The sequence below is a fragment of the Cucurbita maxima genome, unplaced genomic scaffold (assembly GCF_002738345.1).
Source record: "Cucurbita maxima cultivar Rimu unplaced genomic scaffold, Cmax_1.0 Cma_Scf00038, whole genome shotgun sequence".
Classification (NCBI taxonomy): domain Eukaryota; kingdom Viridiplantae; phylum Streptophyta; class Magnoliopsida; order Cucurbitales; family Cucurbitaceae; genus Cucurbita; species Cucurbita maxima.
This window is the reverse complement of record NW_019272054.1, coordinates 1,080,591-1,095,899: the sequence shown is the minus strand read 5'-3', so window position 1 is coordinate 1,095,899 and position 15,309 is coordinate 1,080,591. Positions and strand designations below refer to the sequence as shown.

The 15,309-nt window shown below is 43.3% G+C and overlaps 3 protein-coding genes across 4 annotated transcripts; 1 reads left to right on the top strand and 2 right to left on the bottom strand.

The window, feature by feature from the left end:
• The first annotated feature begins 78 nt into the window (after positions 1 to 78).
• LOC111469097 lies at positions 79 to 1,332 on the top strand. The gene is made up of 3 exons (XM_023114338.1): positions 79 to 492; positions 779 to 796; positions 883 to 1,332. Exons 1-3 carry the CDS (start codon positions 135 to 137, stop codon positions 1,062 to 1,064), a joined length of 558 nt encoding a protein of 185 aa, XP_022970106.1. The 5' UTR covers positions 79 to 134; the 3' UTR covers positions 1,065 to 1,332.
• Positions 1,333 to 1,967: 635 nt separating this feature from the next.
• LOC111469088 (KAT8 regulatory NSL complex subunit 3-like) lies at positions 1,968 to 5,151 on the bottom strand. Its single transcript, XM_023114328.1, has 6 exons — positions 4,832 to 5,151; positions 3,628 to 3,689; positions 3,373 to 3,505; positions 3,157 to 3,229; positions 2,678 to 2,743; positions 1,968 to 2,311 (listed from the first exon to the last, which is right to left on the bottom strand). The coding sequence occupies exons 1-6, from the start codon at positions 4,990 to 4,992 to the stop codon at positions 2,096 to 2,098; spliced, it is 711 nt and encodes a 236-aa protein (XP_022970096.1). The 5' UTR covers positions 4,993 to 5,151; the 3' UTR covers positions 1,968 to 2,095.
• Positions 5,152 to 6,502: 1,351 nt separating this feature from the next.
• Positions 6,503 to 14,751, bottom strand: LOC111469049 (probable polygalacturonase). 2 transcript variants are annotated; one of them, XM_023114273.1, is made up of 6 exons: positions 14,216 to 14,751; positions 7,924 to 8,044; positions 7,636 to 7,810; positions 7,469 to 7,539; positions 6,616 to 7,286; positions 6,528 to 6,575 (listed from the first exon to the last, which is right to left on the bottom strand). In XM_023114273.1, exons 1-5 carry the CDS (start codon positions 14,543 to 14,545, stop codon positions 6,646 to 6,648), a joined length of 1,338 nt encoding a protein of 445 aa, XP_022970041.1. In that variant the 5' UTR covers positions 14,546 to 14,751; the 3' UTR covers positions 6,528 to 6,575; positions 6,616 to 6,645. The 2 variants fall into 2 exon arrangements, with proteins under 2 accessions (XP_022970040.1, XP_022970041.1); XM_023114272.1 differs by having other exon boundaries at positions 6,503 to 7,286.
• Between the last annotated feature and the right edge of the window lie 558 nt (positions 14,752 to 15,309).

Below are 15,309 nucleotides of genomic sequence, written 5' to 3'. Positions count from 1 at the left end.
CAATGGTGTTGATTTTAGTTATAATAATTCCACGTCAGATTCCAAACCAAGAAAATCCTTCTATTTTTCCCTTTGAACTCTGATTTTATTAGCCAAAATCGTTTTCTGAATTTTTGGGGCTGAAAATCTCAAAGATGATAACCCATCTCTCTACTCTTCGTCAAGCTCCAACCTCCCTGTTTGTCTCAACTTTTCCGAGTTCTTCTCCTTCACCGCCCAATGTCGGAGCAATCCCTCACCGGATTTCACTTGAGCGCCATCCTCTCAGAAACCGAAGCTTCAACAGCAAAAGAAATGGGATTATCTGTGCGGCGATCTTGCCTGTGGATCCATGGGCGCCCAACATCGATTCTCAGAGCGTAGCCTCACAGATCTTTGCCATTTCCCTGTTTCCGTACATCGGTTTCTTGTACTTCATCACCAAATCAAAGACGGCTCCGAAGCTCACTCTCTTCGGATTCTATTTCTTGCTTGCCTTCGTGGGCGCTACCAGTGAGTTTATCTCCTTTGTTTTAGGTTTAATTTGATTTACAGTTCGATGTGAATATCTTTTCCCTTTTGTTTTGAGTATCCATTGAAATTGATCGCAAAAGTTATTGAAATTCTAAGCAATTGGCATGTGCGTCTATGAATTACCACTGATTTTGAAGCTTTGAATGATTAGATTCGGATATTTCTAGCCATTTGTATCCATTTTGTTGAATAAAAAGTTTATCCTAACGCCTATTGTTCATTGCTGATTACTTGATTTCAACTCATGTTGGGCACAACTCTGCAGTTCCTGCTGGAATATATGGTAATTATAGCTCATCAAACAACATTTTCTGTTCATATGACTTTCTTTTTTGCTTAAATTCCAATTGTTTTGCTCTCTTGGAACAGCAAAGGTTCAATATGGAACCTCCTTGTCTAATGTTGATTGGTTACATGGAGGGGCTGAATCGCTTCTCACTCTGACAAATCTATTCATTGTGTTGGGTTTGAGAGGAGCTCTTAGGGAGTATGAGAAGGATGAAATCTCTACTTCCTCACCCGTTCTTGAGTTGGAGAAAGAGAAGGCTTGAGTTCGTTTGTTTAGAATCATTCAAATTAGACATGATCGATGTTGTTGGTAGAGTAATTCGAATCTCAAACAAATTTTTTTGTCTTGAGATATTCAATCAATGAAGATAATCCTAATCTTGTAGACTAGTCTGATGCTTTTACTGCTGCAGCCATACTGCTGTCTATTGTACACAGTTTCTTCCCTCTCGTTTCTAGCTTTTTATTAAGAACTTTATCCGAGATAAAAGTAGCTACATGGAACTATTATGAATTCATAGAGTTCCAATCCATCTTTTTTCTCATTTTATTGGTACTACCAAACGTAGTGTAATGGTGTCACAATCATACTTTTACTTGACGTTTGTAAACGATTTTACGACGCTCACTCTCACCATTGAGTGAGTCAGCCAACATATACCAAACCTCTAGCCCTACTTTAAGAAGAAGGTTTTAGAAAGAGAGTTAGAAAGCAAGATTTGAGAGGAACGAAGAAAGTAATTTTATAGGCTTATAGGCTATAAGTGAAAAGACAACCCAATAACTTAGATAGCATTTAATTATGGATATGAAGAATTGACGATGAGTAGCATCCTCCTATAATACATTATGAGGCATTTCAAATCTATAGAAATGTCATACACTTAGATAATACAATAAGAAAACTATACATCATGAAAGCAGTGGTAAAAAAACCATAGACAAGCATGACCGTAACATGGAGCTCTTTTCACTTATGCCTTCTCATTTTATTTTTTAATTATCAATGTTTACAACATTTTTCTTGAATATATACCCTAAACAAATACTTGATTAAATTTCAAACCTGGGATCAATCTAGAAGCATAAAATGACATTTTCCCTAAATTCTTGAGGTCATTTCAATTTTAGTAAAACAACACCTTTTACTCTTAATCAAAACAAAGGAAAAAAGACGAGGCATAAAACTAGCATACATAATTTCAGATGAAAAATTTATACGCTCGATATTACGACCGTTTATATTACAAAATCGACTTCTAAAAGACGCATTTATACAGCGAAAGAAGCTTAGCTAAAGCCATCCAAGAAACCCAGAAACAAAAGTAGCAAGGGCTTGAGCAGCAAGATTTTCGGCTTCATCTTTACTCAAACCTTTGGCTTGAAGGTATTTCTTTGAAATCTGGAAAGAATGGTCACCACCATCAATAACATGTAACCGACTGATTGATCTCATCCTCTTCCGAATATCCTCCAGCTTCTCTAAAGGACACAGAGCATCCCTGCTACCCTGAATAGCATAATCATGAGATTATAAACTGCACAACTATAAAAGATTGAACTTCAATAAAAAATCTATGTTTCCTTAGAATTCTATCATTGATCATCTGTAGCAACGTGCACTCAACAAAAGGCGAGCAAAGAAAATAGTATACCGTTCTCAACAAAGCATTACGATAGTTATACGGCATAGGTGCCAGAGAGCAAACTCGTATCCAACATGGCCTATAATGTTCCCTCATGGAACCAAAGTAGATCCAGAGCTATATAATTTCTTTGCCATAGAAGATGTGGGTTATGCTTCATATCTTAAAGAAGAGAATATTGCAGCATACATTGTTCAGTTATTGATCTAGGTTGTGTAAAGAAGCGGTACCTGTACAAACATGATAGGAACGGTAACGTGCAACAGTGTCTGGTCTAGCACATCCCCTTTCAAGCCCTAGAAACACACAACTTACATGATTAATCGTCACGAGCTTAAAGCTTCAATTGTACATCATAAAATGTCACCTTCATTGCCTTTTGTACTCTTAAATATCTTTAGAACCCATAAAAAAAATGACAACTATTTACTCCGAACACTTCAATTTGAGTACAAGTCCACATCCAACATATATTAGTGATTTGTCATTAACTTCTTGCACATCTGAACTAGGAGGTCAGGTTTATTTGCCCATTAAAGTTCCTATGAAAAGGTCAGGTTGTCCCAGGATTGTTATGACCAGAACTATCGGTATATATACTTGATAGATAACCATCTCCAAGATGCAACATAAACCACGACTCAAAACAGTTTATTTACCCTAAAGCCAGAAGGCTTTTTCAATATGATATGTATAAATAATCTCAAACCTTCAAGGGATACCCCAAGCAAATAATTGCAGAAGCATGAATGCCTTCCTCACAAGCTACCATGCAACTTACTCTGCGAATGAATAAAATAAGTAAAAAAACCACTTTCCAATAGACAATACACTTTGGAAATATTTGCAATTTTCATACTTATGAAGATGCTAAAGAGAACTCTTAAAATTAGCAAGATTGCAAGCAAACAAACAAAGTTATTACCTCGAACCCATCGATTTACCCGCCAAAATCAAAGGGTGCCCAGGGTACCTTGCGATCTCCCTTTTGACAATTTCTGTATGATATGGAACCAATTTTTCTGCCTTGGGAGGAGATTTCCTTCCACCAGAAATGTCTGCCAGGTGAAAATTGATTGAAAGAAACAACTAATTTTGAGTCCATTATGTTCAATACCAAGTAACATAGTAAAAGGTATACAATCATCTATCATTGTTGTGTTAAATGTTAAGTACTCACATGGATAGTCAAAGGTGACAACTTCAACAGCATGCAGTGCCTTGCCTAACATATCTTTCCATCTGGATGAAATCAAGAAATTATAATCTTCACAAGTCAACTAATTGGTCAAAAATGTTTTACAGGATAAAAGTAAACCACACTGCAAGCATTTGAATATCAAATAAGAGGTAAGAAATGGTTTAGAAAACATCCTCAAATGCAAAAAGAAAGAGAAATATAGTAACAGGCATGCTTATTCTACTCCATGGGGATAACAAATTCAGCTAGAAACTCCAGGCAAGAATTCACAATTTTCTCAACTGAAGAAGAAAGCTCCCTTCAAATGAGTGAGGGGAATCATCAGACTTCAAGCTAAAAACAAATGAATGTTGAAAGAAGTGTTGGATGATGAAAGTCCCACATCAGCTAATTTAGGAAATGATCATGGGTTTATAAGTGAGGAATACTAACTCTATTGGAATGAGGCCTTTTGGGGAAGCCCAAAGCAAAGCCATGAGAGCTTATGCTCAAAGTGGACAATATCATACCATTGTGGAGAGTCATGTTCGTCTAACATGGTATCAGAGTCATGCCCTAAACTTAGCTGTGCCAATAGATTGGCAAATCCTCAAATGTCGAACAAAGGACTCCAAAAAGAAAAATGGAGTCAAGCCTCCTCGAAGGTACGAAGACAGTAAAAAATGACTAAAACTCCAAAGGAGTCAAGCCTCGATTAAGGGGAGGCGTGCTTTGTTCAGAGGGGAGGTGTTGGATGATGAAAGTCCCACATCGGCTAATTTAGGGAATGATCATGGGTTTATAAGTGAGGAATACTAACTCCATTGGAATTAGGCCTTTTGGGGAAGTCCAAAGCAAAACCATGAGAGCTTATGCTCAAAGTGGACAATATCATACCATTGTGGAGAGTCGTGTTCGTCTAACAAGAAGAACTATACAGAGAAACACTCGTGCCAGTAAACTGTAGCGGCAAAGCTCAAGGAAAAATGATGCCTATAAATGTTACTAAAATTTCAATCGCGTATAAACCCACAACAAAAAAAAAATCCAAAACTCACAATTTCATCCAAATTCTACACTAAATTTTTATCACCCTTGCCCCACAGTTCTCCAAGTTCATCAACTAAATTAAACACCAAAAATAAAACTAGACGAAACGAAAAGGGTTAAAGCGAGTACGTTAAAGAAATTGTCCGAGAAAGACCTGATGATCCATTCAGAAGAAGAAGGGGCACCAGCACCATGAGCAAAAACGACGACGGGGGACAATCTATTAACGGAGGAAGATGTTGCAAGTAAGGTCTCAAAGGGATCATCAAAATTGAGGTTCTTACGCCGGCGTTTTGAAGGAGGTGACGAATCCATTGCTGAATGGAACCGGAAACCGAACCCCAAATCAAACGTAACCCTAACTAAACCCACTGAACAGAGCTAACTTTGGCGCCAAACTGAGCGATCACGAGCAGAAATGTAATTCGTTTACTGAATCAAGCAACGTCTGAGGTTTCCCACTCGTATCCAAGTGGCCCAGTGAGACACGAACGATGTAAATGTTCGGCTTTCGGAAGAATCTGGAGGCTCAGCCCACAAGAAACACCTAAGAGGCAAGCGGCCCAGTTAGTTCGGCCGAAACGATGTAAATATCGGCCTTTCAGAAGAATCTAGAGACCCAGCCCACAAAGAAACACCATTGAGGCAAACGGCCCAGTTAGGCCCAAACAATGTAAATATTGAACACTCAGAAGAATCTGAAGGCCCAGCCCAAAAAGCAACACCAATGAGACAAGCGGCCCAGTTAGTTAGGCCCAAACGATGTAAATATTGGGCTTCAGAAGAATCTGGAGGCCAGCCGCAAAAGAAACACCTATGAGGCAAGCGGACCATTTAGTCAGGCTCAAACAATGTAAATATTAGGCATTCAGAAAATCTCGAGGCCCAGCCCACAAAGCAACACCTATGAGGCAAGCGGTCCAGTTGGTTAGGCCCAAAAGCTAAAAATATTAGGCTTTTCAGAAAATACTGGAGGCCCAGCTCACAAGGAAACACCTATGAGGCAAGCGGCTCAGTTAGTAAGGCCCAAACGAAGTAAATATTCGGCTTTCAAAAGTGTCTGGAGGCCCAGCCCAGAAAGCAACACCTGAGGCAAGCAGCTCATTTGGTTAGGCCCAAACAATGTAAATATTGGGCTTTCAGAAGAATCTGGAGGCCTAGCCCACAAGGAAACACCTATGAGGCAAGCAGCCCAGTTAGTTCGGCCCAAACGATGTAAATATGAGAATTTCAGAATATCTGGAGGCCCAGCACACAAAGCAAAACCTAGAAGGCAAGCGACCCAGTTAGTTGGCCCAAACGATAAAAGTATTGGGCTTTTAGAAGAATCTGGAGGCCCAGCTCAAACGATGTAAATATAGGGCTTTCAAAAGAATATCGAGGCCCAGTTAGTTAGGCCCAAACGAAGTAAATTTTATATGTTGACTGGGCCGCTCACGCTGGATGGTCTGGGCCGCGCACGCTGGGGTAGGCTGGGTCGCGCACGCTGGACAGGGCTAGGCGACACACGCTGGATAGTAAGGCCGGACACGCCGGATGAGCTGGGCCGCTCACTCTTGGGAGTGCTGGGCCCAATATGCCCAATGGGCTTGGTCGCACACGCTAGAGTGGGCTGGGCCGCACACGCTGGAGTGGGCCCAGGTTACAAAGCATCACCTATGAAGCAAGCGTTCCAGTGAGGTCCAAAAGATGTAAATATTGGGGGGGGGGGGGGGTTTTAAAAGAATCTGGAGGCCCAGCCCACAAAGCAACACCTATTAAATGTTAGTTTTAATTTATAATTTTTTATTTCCATAATTTGGCAAACGATCCACCAAATAACTTCTCGAATAATCTTTTGAATTCATTACTTCCACTAGGAAATTGAACATCATTATGATTCATATCATACACACTTACCATACAAATGAAATAGTAACTACCAACCGAGAAAGCTAAATCTTCACACGTTCAAGGAACTAATAGTATTTATAAGTTAGCAGAGCACGAACCATCCTGCTGTGTGCTGGTGAGCTCCGAGCATGGCCATGGACTAACCAAGAGAGCTGCACCACTTACATACGAGCAAGTCCATGGTACTGATCTCGGCCTCATCGCACCACGAAGGTGGATGTTCGAAAGACATATACCAGTGAATGGAGAGTTCCTCAAGCCATATATGGAACCTGCTTGCTGTACGTTCACACCCCAAACGTTTTTAATCGTGATGTCTTTGACAATCGGAAGAGCATTTGGGTCAAACTTGTCGTCTGGATGATCTCCGGTATCGCCAGCAATCTTTAGACCCTTTCTTGATCTCTCCATGTAGACGTTCGACACAGTTATGTTCTTTATGAACCCTCCCCTACCGATGTTTGTCTTGATGTTGATACCAATTCCCATGTCGTAAAAGTTCAGGTGCTCGGCCAATACATTCGCCACTCCGCCGGAGGTTTCACTTCCTACTGCAACTCCGGCAAATGGGCTGGACCCCGAAACTCTTCGGATGGTAATATCGTAACTACTACGACCATAAGCGATACCATATTCATCCCATCCACTCTTCACAGCCACAAGATCATCTCCAGTTGAAATGTAGGAATCTTCTATGCAAACGTTATTGCTCGAATCTGTGAGCACCAGTTTGCAAGTTTTGTCACTTTCAAGGATACACAAAGCTTAGAGTATGAGAAGTTTGAACATGACTCATAATAAGCATATAGCTCTTGTGACCAGGACTGGCCAGGAGCAGGGGTAGGGGCAGGAGAAGCTAATAACTACATGATGTGTACTCAAGGATCCAAAACTGCACCTGGATCAATTCCATCGGTGTTTGGGGAATCACGAGGAGCCAATATCGTGACGTATCTGACAACAACGTTACTGCAACATGAATTGAACAAATATGTTGAACATTGTTAGTCGTATTTCAACACATTACGAGCGAGCAATTGTATGGAGTTGTAACATGATTGATACCTGCAGTAAACAGGATGAATGTTCCAAAACGGAGAATTCAGGAACATAACGTTGGAAATGATGATATTATAAGAATTTATAAACTCAACAAGATTCGGCCTAGTGAACTTCAGAGTTCCTGTTCTCCACATATTCCACCAGGCATCGCCTTGGCCATCAATAGTCCCGTTCTCACCTAAGACAACAATTTTACTCAGGCTGTCAATATCCATAACTTTTCCAAGAACCAACACAAGTGAACCATGTTTGCAGTTTCTTTCATATTTAAAAGAACTTGATGGTTCATACCAGTGATCACCACATCATGAACACCATCTCCATGAATAAAGCTTACATATCTTCCTCCAGGACGCTCCCTCCCTCTTCCATAAGACGGCAACGGAGCTACTACTGGCCAATTTGAAGAACCCTGGAGAATCAAGCAAAACTTGGAAGCTTACTATAAAAATTTAAACAATGCAAGGTAGAGTGGAAGTGTGAGATCCCACATAAATTAGAGAGAGGAGCGAGCATCAGTGAGGACGCTGGCCCCAAAGGAAACATTTTTTATAAGGGTGTGGAAACCTCTCCTTGGCATACGCGTTTCAAAAAAGAAATTTTACGGACGTTGAACAAGTCTCATCATCTGCAGGAAACTACTACTTCATAGCAAAGACAGTGGAGATAATAGTACGAAAAGCCAAATATCTTAAACTCAAGATCTTTCACCCACTAAATTGACCATCCATGGCATACAACCCACCAGAAAAGAATGATTATAGGAGGCTAGTAAACATAGAGGAGTCAACTTTCAGCCACTAAATACACCGTTCTAGTTTCAAAATCTGAACATTAAAGGTATTTTACTTCAAATACTAGAGAAATAGGGGAAAACAAAAAGAAAAAACATTAAGAAAAGAATCAAATGGCATAAATTAGACCCTATTTCCCTTTCTGCTAACTGAAATAGACATGAATTAAGACAAGTAATTAGTACAACTAGTTAACAACGTTGTCATTATTATTGTAACTAGAACCCACCAATGTTTTGACATAGCTTATACACTATAAATGTTATCAAAGTAACAAACAATTTTGCTTGCTTGAAATTGATGTGCAGATCAGCAAAATAATAATCACAAATTAGTATTTAAGATCTTTGAATGGACCGATCAACTAAAATGGATCACATTCTTATTAAAAGTTAGCATCAGGGCCCGACAAAGAACAGACTGTCAAGGGTCCAATCAATGTAATGGTATTAATTTAGAGTGGATGCACATGCCATAGCTTAATCAAAGTCCCATCCACCACTTCTTGCAATTTCAATTCCGGACCCACAGCTTAATCATTCGTTCTCAAAATCCCATCCCCTGATTTAGAAACCACTCATAATCTCCAACAAAAACTAAGCAAGAGAACCATAACAGAGAAAAATTAAGTAAATTATCTTATCCAACAACAACCACATGTTGGTTTTCACAGAATTTCGGTGAGAGGAAATTGAGAAAATGCGTAACAAAAAGGAGAGAGAAAATAACTCTGAATTTGACTGCGTTCAGGTTGTTTTATTTTGTGAATAAATCTTCCTATTTAAAGTAAAAAGGAATTCTAAAATTGGCTGGAGAGTGGCCAACTAAATCTGTGCCACTTCCTTCTAAAACTCGGGTGATCCATTCGACGTGATTTGTCAAATGGTCAAACTCACGATTTTCTGAAATCGTGTGAATAAGAAAAACGGTAAAACAGGTTTTATCTAACAATCTCCTCCTAAAACCTGTAGTATATCTACCTTACTATTTGAACTCCGATCTTTGAGCGTAGTTCTTCAAATTTCACCCGCGCCAGGGACTTGGTGAAGATGTCTCCAAGTTGTTCCTCTGTTCGGATGTAATCAATTTTGATGAGCCCTCGATCTGCACATTCTCGAATGTAGTGGAATCTGATTTCTATGTGCTTGCTTCGTTCATGCAAAACTGGATTTTTGATCAGGGAGATCGTAGCTTTGTTGTCTACGTATAGCATTGGTGGATCACTTTCTCTCCCGATGAGTTCTTCCATTAGTCGCGCAAGCCAGATCCCTTGTGTTGCTGCCATCGAAGCGGCGATGTATTCTGCTTCACAGGAAGACAAAGCAACTACCTTCTGTTTTGTTGATTGCCAGCAGATTGCGCCGCCTGAGAGAAAGTAGATCATTCCGCTAGTGCTCTTACGATCATCAACGTCACCGGCCATGTCACTATCACTGTAGCCAACTAGCTTGAGTTTCTCCTTTCCGCTCCCTGCGCAGTATCTTACACCCCAGCCTCTGGTTCCGGCTACATAGCGCAGGATGCGCTTGACAGCCGCTAAATGCTCCTCCCTAGGTGCTTCCATAAACCGGCTCACATATCCAACAGAATAAGCAAGATCAGGACGAGAGTTTACCAGATAGCGTAGACTCCCGACAATGCTGCGGTAATTGGTGGAGTCGACTGTCGTCGTAGTGCCAGCCTTCCTTAGTTGGAGTCGGGCCTCCATTGGCGTCCTTGTAGGATTACTGTCCACAAGTCCAGTTGTGTCCAGCAGCTTCTTTGCGTATGCACTTTGGCAGATGGAGATGCCGGTAGAATTCTGTTGCACTTCGATCCCGAGATAGTAGCTGAGCACGCCGAGATCGCTCATCTCGAAGTTTTTCGACATCTCCTTCTTGAACCTTCCGAGGACTTCCATGTCACCTCCAGTAATTATGAGGTCGTCGACGTACACTCCCACGATTAGTCGCTTCGTGTCATGGCCGTGCGTGTACATGCCATGCTCAGAGGCGCAACGTTTGAATTTCAGTGACAGTAAGGTACTGTCGAGCTTCGCGTTCCAGGCTCGTGGAGCTTGTCGAAGCCCGTAGAGTGCCTTGTGCAGGCGCAATACTTTATTGGGGTTGTTGTTATCCAGGAAGCCAGGTGGTTGTCGGACATAAACAGTCTCCTTCAGCTCTCCGTTAAGGAAAGCAGACTTTACGTCCATATGGTGAACCTCCCAAGAGTAATGTGCTGCAATTGCAAGTAAGAAACGAACAGATTCTAACCTTGCCACTGGCGCAAATACCTCTTCGAAGTCCACTCCTTGCTTCTGGACGTAGCCCTTCGCTACCAGACGGGCCTTGTGTTTCACAACTTCTCCTTTTTCGTTGCGCTTCAGTTTGAAGACCCATTTGAGCCCTATGGCTTGGTGTCCCGGCGGCATATCCTCCAGACTCCACGTCTGATTTTCGGTGATGGATGTCATCTCCTCCTGCATTGCCTTCAGCCAGCACGGGTTCTTTTCTGCTTCGGCGAAGGTGTTCGGTTCATCTGCACTGATGGCATGTAGTTCGGCCACTTCTTCGAGCTCGCGCACTGCCAGTCCAGGTGGTTCACCTTCTCCTACTAGGTCGTCCATCCTCCGGTACCTGGCCTCCAGATCAGTATCGTGATCGGCATCCAGCGTCGAATCCGCAGTCCGTGGTGTTGCGAATTCCACTGGTTCAGGGGTTGCACCTGCTGGCGGCGGTGACGGCTGCTGATGCTGGGCTCCTCCTTCTTCCGGCTCGGTGACGAGGTACTTCACCGTGAATTGATTTGGATTATGGTCTGCCTCGTTCACGTCATTCCACTGCCAGAAGGTGCTTTCGTCGAAGACGACGTCGCGTGACACGTGAGCTCGCCCCCCTACAGGATCATATAGTCTGTACGCCTTGCTCCCGGGTTCATAGCCGATAAAAACGACCTTTAGCCCCCTAGGATCGAGCTTGGCGAGGTGGGGACGTGTTACCTTCATGTAAGCGACGCAGCCGAACACGCGAAAATGATGTACCGCTGGTTTTTTGTTGTACCAGGCCTCATATGGTGTCTTCCCGTCAAGGCTTCGGGTTGGTGACCGATTGAGGAGATATACGGCCGTCATTACTGCCTCTCCCCAGAATCTCCCAGGCATCCCGGCCGTCACCAACAATGACCTTGCTGTCCCGACGATGGTCTGATTCCGGCGCTCCACCACTCCGTTCTGTTGGGGGGAGTAGGGCGCCGTTAGGTGCCGTTGTATGCCGATTTCGTCACAGTACTTACCGAAACTTGTCGAGGTGAATTCTCCGCCTCGGTCTGTGCGCAGCACTCGCATCTTCTTCTCACATTCGGCCTCCGCTCGCGCTTTAATGCACTTAACCGCCTCTGCCGCCTCACTTTTCGCTTGCAGCAGGGTCAGCCACATGAAGCGGCTTTTGTCATCGACTAATAGGAGGAAGAAACTCTTACCGCCTGGAGTCGCCGGCTTGATGGGCCCGCAGATATCGCCGTGTACAAGCTCCAACGGCTCATCGGCTCGATAGGATGTTCGAGACGGAAAGGGTGTGCGCCTCTGTTTGCCGATGAGGCACCCGTCGCACAGCTTGTTCACACCTTTGATTGCTGGCAAACCGTGCACTAACTCCTCCTTCTGTAGTTTTTCTAGAGCAGGAAAGTTTAAATGCCCGTACCTTGCGTGCCACCTCCAAGATACCTCTTCGATCTTGGCCGAGAGACTGACAGGTTGCTCTATCTCTAACTCCAGGATGTAAAGACGGTTTGTCGTGCGCCTTGCCTGTGTGAGCAGCCGTCGTTGATTATCGCAAATTTTGAGTAGTCCGCGCTCGATGGAGATGAAACAGCCTGTCTCATCGAGTTGACCCAGACTCACAAGGTTAGCCTTGAGCCTCGGGATGAAGTAGACGTCGGTCAGCTTGCGATGCTCGCCTCCCTTGCTGGCGAATAGGATGGTGCCGCGTCCTTCGATCTCTACGATGGATCCGTCGCCGAATTTCACCGTCCCGCGGATCCCCGAGTCGAGTTCGGAGAATGCAGATCTAGCCCCGGTCATATGGTTTGTTGCCCCTGTGTCTAGGATCCATCGCCGGTCCTTGTGTTGCTCGTCCCGCTCGCTGATCTGAGCGAACACTCGCTCCTCCTCCAGTTGAATTGGCTCCCTAGCTGGTGCCACCTTTGCTACGCCCAGCTGAAGCTCTTTCTCGAGTTCAACATCGTTGTTGATTACCTCCATTTCCGTGGATTTGGAATCGAGAGTGGGGACACATGCACTTACCATGAAGAGAGCTGGCTCGTCCTCCTCGGATTGAGCCACATGGGCCTTTTCGGCCTTCTCCTTGTTCCTAAGCTTGCTCCAGCAGTTCCTGCTTAGGTGTCCTCTCTTCCCACAGTTCGAGCAGATTGGCCTGCCATTGGTCGACTCCTTCTTTTGATTCCCATCTTTCCCGCGCATGCGCCCGTGGGAGATCCATGGCTTCTTACCGTCTTTGCGGCTGGAGGAGGACCCGTTGCTCTGGCCGGTGTTGTCACGGAGGAGCTTTAGACGTGCAAACCATTCCTCCTCTGTGAGGAGTAGACGACCCCCCTTGTCGACAGCTGAAATGGTATTTTTCTTCCGCTGCTCGACGTTACGCAGTCTTCCGGTCACCTCTTCTACCGTTAGGTCGTTCACGTCAAGCAATGTCTCGATTGAAATCGCAACTTGCTCGAGGTGATCAGGGACAACCTGCAGCATCTTCTTCACGATTTCTGTTTCGCTGATGCTGCCACCGAGTGTGGTGATGTTGTTGGCGAGCCCCGTGATCCGCATTGAAAAATCATCGACGGATTCACCGTCCTTAAAGTGGATCTCCGAGAGCTCCTTCCGCAACTGCTCGATGTTGGATTCCCGCACTCGCTGTACACCGACCCGACGGGATTTGATTCCCTCCCAGGCCGATTGCGCGGTGCGCTTGGTGGAGAGAGATGCCAGCATCTCTGGGGGCACAGATCGTAATATGGCAGCAAACGCCAACCGATCCTCACGGTACTCAATCGTTTCTCCTTCCTCTGGCTCAACAGCATGCCATAACCCTTGCGCTTGTAGGTTGACGCGCATCAACAAGATCCATTCGTTATAATTGGACTTTGTCAATATTGGATACTGAACGACGGCAGTCGTTGTCTCCCTAATCACCCGCTCAACGATAACTTGACGCCCTCTTCGTGGCGGCGGTGATGGAGATGTCGGCACACGACGACGGCGTGGAGGAGTGAGTGAGCCTGCCCGAGATGGGCCCCACGATGTGTGTGTTTTTACACTTTGCATTTTCTTCTACTCGAACCTGAGACCTTTGTGATGTTAGGTCAACGCTCTAACCACTTGAGCTATTCAACTTGTTTGTTGATAGGTTGGCTCCTCTGCAATGATATACACCGATCTTCAACTTGGCTCTGATACCACTTGTTGGTTTTCACAGAATTTCGGTGAGAGGAAATTGAGAAAATGCGTAACAAAAAGGAGAGAGAAAATAACTCTGAATTTGACTGCGTTCAGGTTGTTTTATTTTGTGAATAAATCTTCCTATTTAAAGTAAAAAGGAATTCTAAAATTGGCTGGAGAGTGGCCAACTAAATCTGTGCCACTTCCTTCTAAAACTCGGGTGATCCATTCGACGTGATTTGTCAAATGGTCAAACTCACGATTTTCTGAAATCGTGTGAATAAGAAAAACGGTAAAACAGGTTTTATCTAACACCACACACTAATTAGCGAAATCACAATGAACTTCAGAGAGATTTAGATACCTGAACAGCTTTGATAACAGCATCTTTAGCGAGGTAGAGGGTCATATGGCTAGTGAGATTAAAGCTCTCAGTCAAGTAAACTCCTGGAGGAATGTAAAGTAAGGTACCTCCTCTTCTCTTCAAATTCTGAATCCGATAAATCGCAGCTCGAAATGCTTTAGTGTTCAACGTGCGGCCATCGCCGATTCCCCCAAAGTCGGTAATGGAAATCTTGTCGTTCCGGTAATTCATGGGGACTATCCCGGAGCAGGTAGTGAGCTGAGCAATGGCAAATGGAGAGGGTAAAAGAGTAGCGAAGTAGATGAAAATGAAGAGGGAAAACGGCAACATTGTGAAGAAATGGGAAAGAAAACAAGCAGAAAGGAGCGGAGAGACGCTTTTCCGGTGGAATTAAGCAAGGATTTCAAGAAGAAGAAGATGATCGGAAGTATGCAGATGAGAATGATCGAAGGAAGGTGGAAATGGAGAAAAGATTTGGGAGTTGTTAATCAATGGAAATGGCAGAGAATCAGAATCCAGAAGAAGTAAGTGAAGAATCAGAATATGTTTAAATTTTTATTTATTCTTTTTTTTTTTTTTTTTGTCGTTTTGTTAAAAAAAAATTGACAAAATGAAATGATACCCAAACAGTGGAAACAAATGAATATTACTTTTAGGAGCCATAGTAATCCAATCTTGTGGTTTCGATTGGGCCTACAAACAATTTGACCCAAAGCCCAAATTCAAATGGGTTTGGGCCTACAAACAATTTGACCCAAAGCCCAAATTCAAATTGGTTAGGCCCAATATATAAAAGAAATCAAATCCAAATTATTGGGCCATGTCATTAAAGCCCAAATCCACGATATACTCCTAGAAAGCTCTATAAATCCAAGAGTTAATTCATTAAAACATGACTAACTCTTCGATAAACTAAAGTTGACGAGGTTCGAGAAGCTATCAGCTAAATACCTTCAACAAGTTCATAGTCGAACACTTTTCATAGATTCAAAGTTGAATATTCAACATCGAGAAACATGGGAATGAAGAGAAAGTATGACGAGAAAGAGTTTTTTTTTAGCATTTTGAGTAAAACACGAGATGGATCGAGCTAT

What these genes read in the sequence shown, in the direction of transcription:
- LOC111469097 (XM_023114338.1), top strand. Translation starts at nt 135, where the DNA reads ATGATAACCCATCTCTCTACTCTTCGTCAAGCTCCAACCTCCCTGTTT.
- LOC111469088 (XM_023114328.1), bottom strand. Translation starts at nt 4,992, where the DNA reads ATGGATTCGTCACCTCCTTCAAAACGCCGGCGTAAGAACCTCAATTTT. An exon ending in TGTCACCTTTGACTATCCAT is followed by an intron (nt 3,506 to 3,627) that starts GTGAGTACTTAA and finishes TTCACCTGGCAG; the next exon opens with ACATTTCTGGTGGAAGGAAA. An exon ending in GGTAAATCGATGGGTTCGAG is followed by an intron (nt 3,230 to 3,372) that starts GTAATAACTTTG and finishes ATTCATTCGCAG; the next exon opens with AGTAAGTTGCATGGTAGCTT.
- LOC111469049 (XM_023114272.1), bottom strand. Translation starts at nt 14,545, where the DNA reads ATGTTGCCGTTTTCCCTCTTCATTTTCATCTACTTCGCTACTCTTTTA. An exon ending in ATTCATCCTGTTTACTGCAG is followed by an intron (nt 7,540 to 7,635) that starts GTATCAATCATG and finishes TTCATGTTGCAG; the next exon opens with TAACGTTGTTGTCAGATACG. An exon ending in CACCGATGGAATTGATCCAG is followed by an intron (nt 7,287 to 7,468) that starts GTGCAGTTTTGG and finishes TGGTGCTCACAG; the next exon opens with ATTCGAGCAATAACGTTTGC.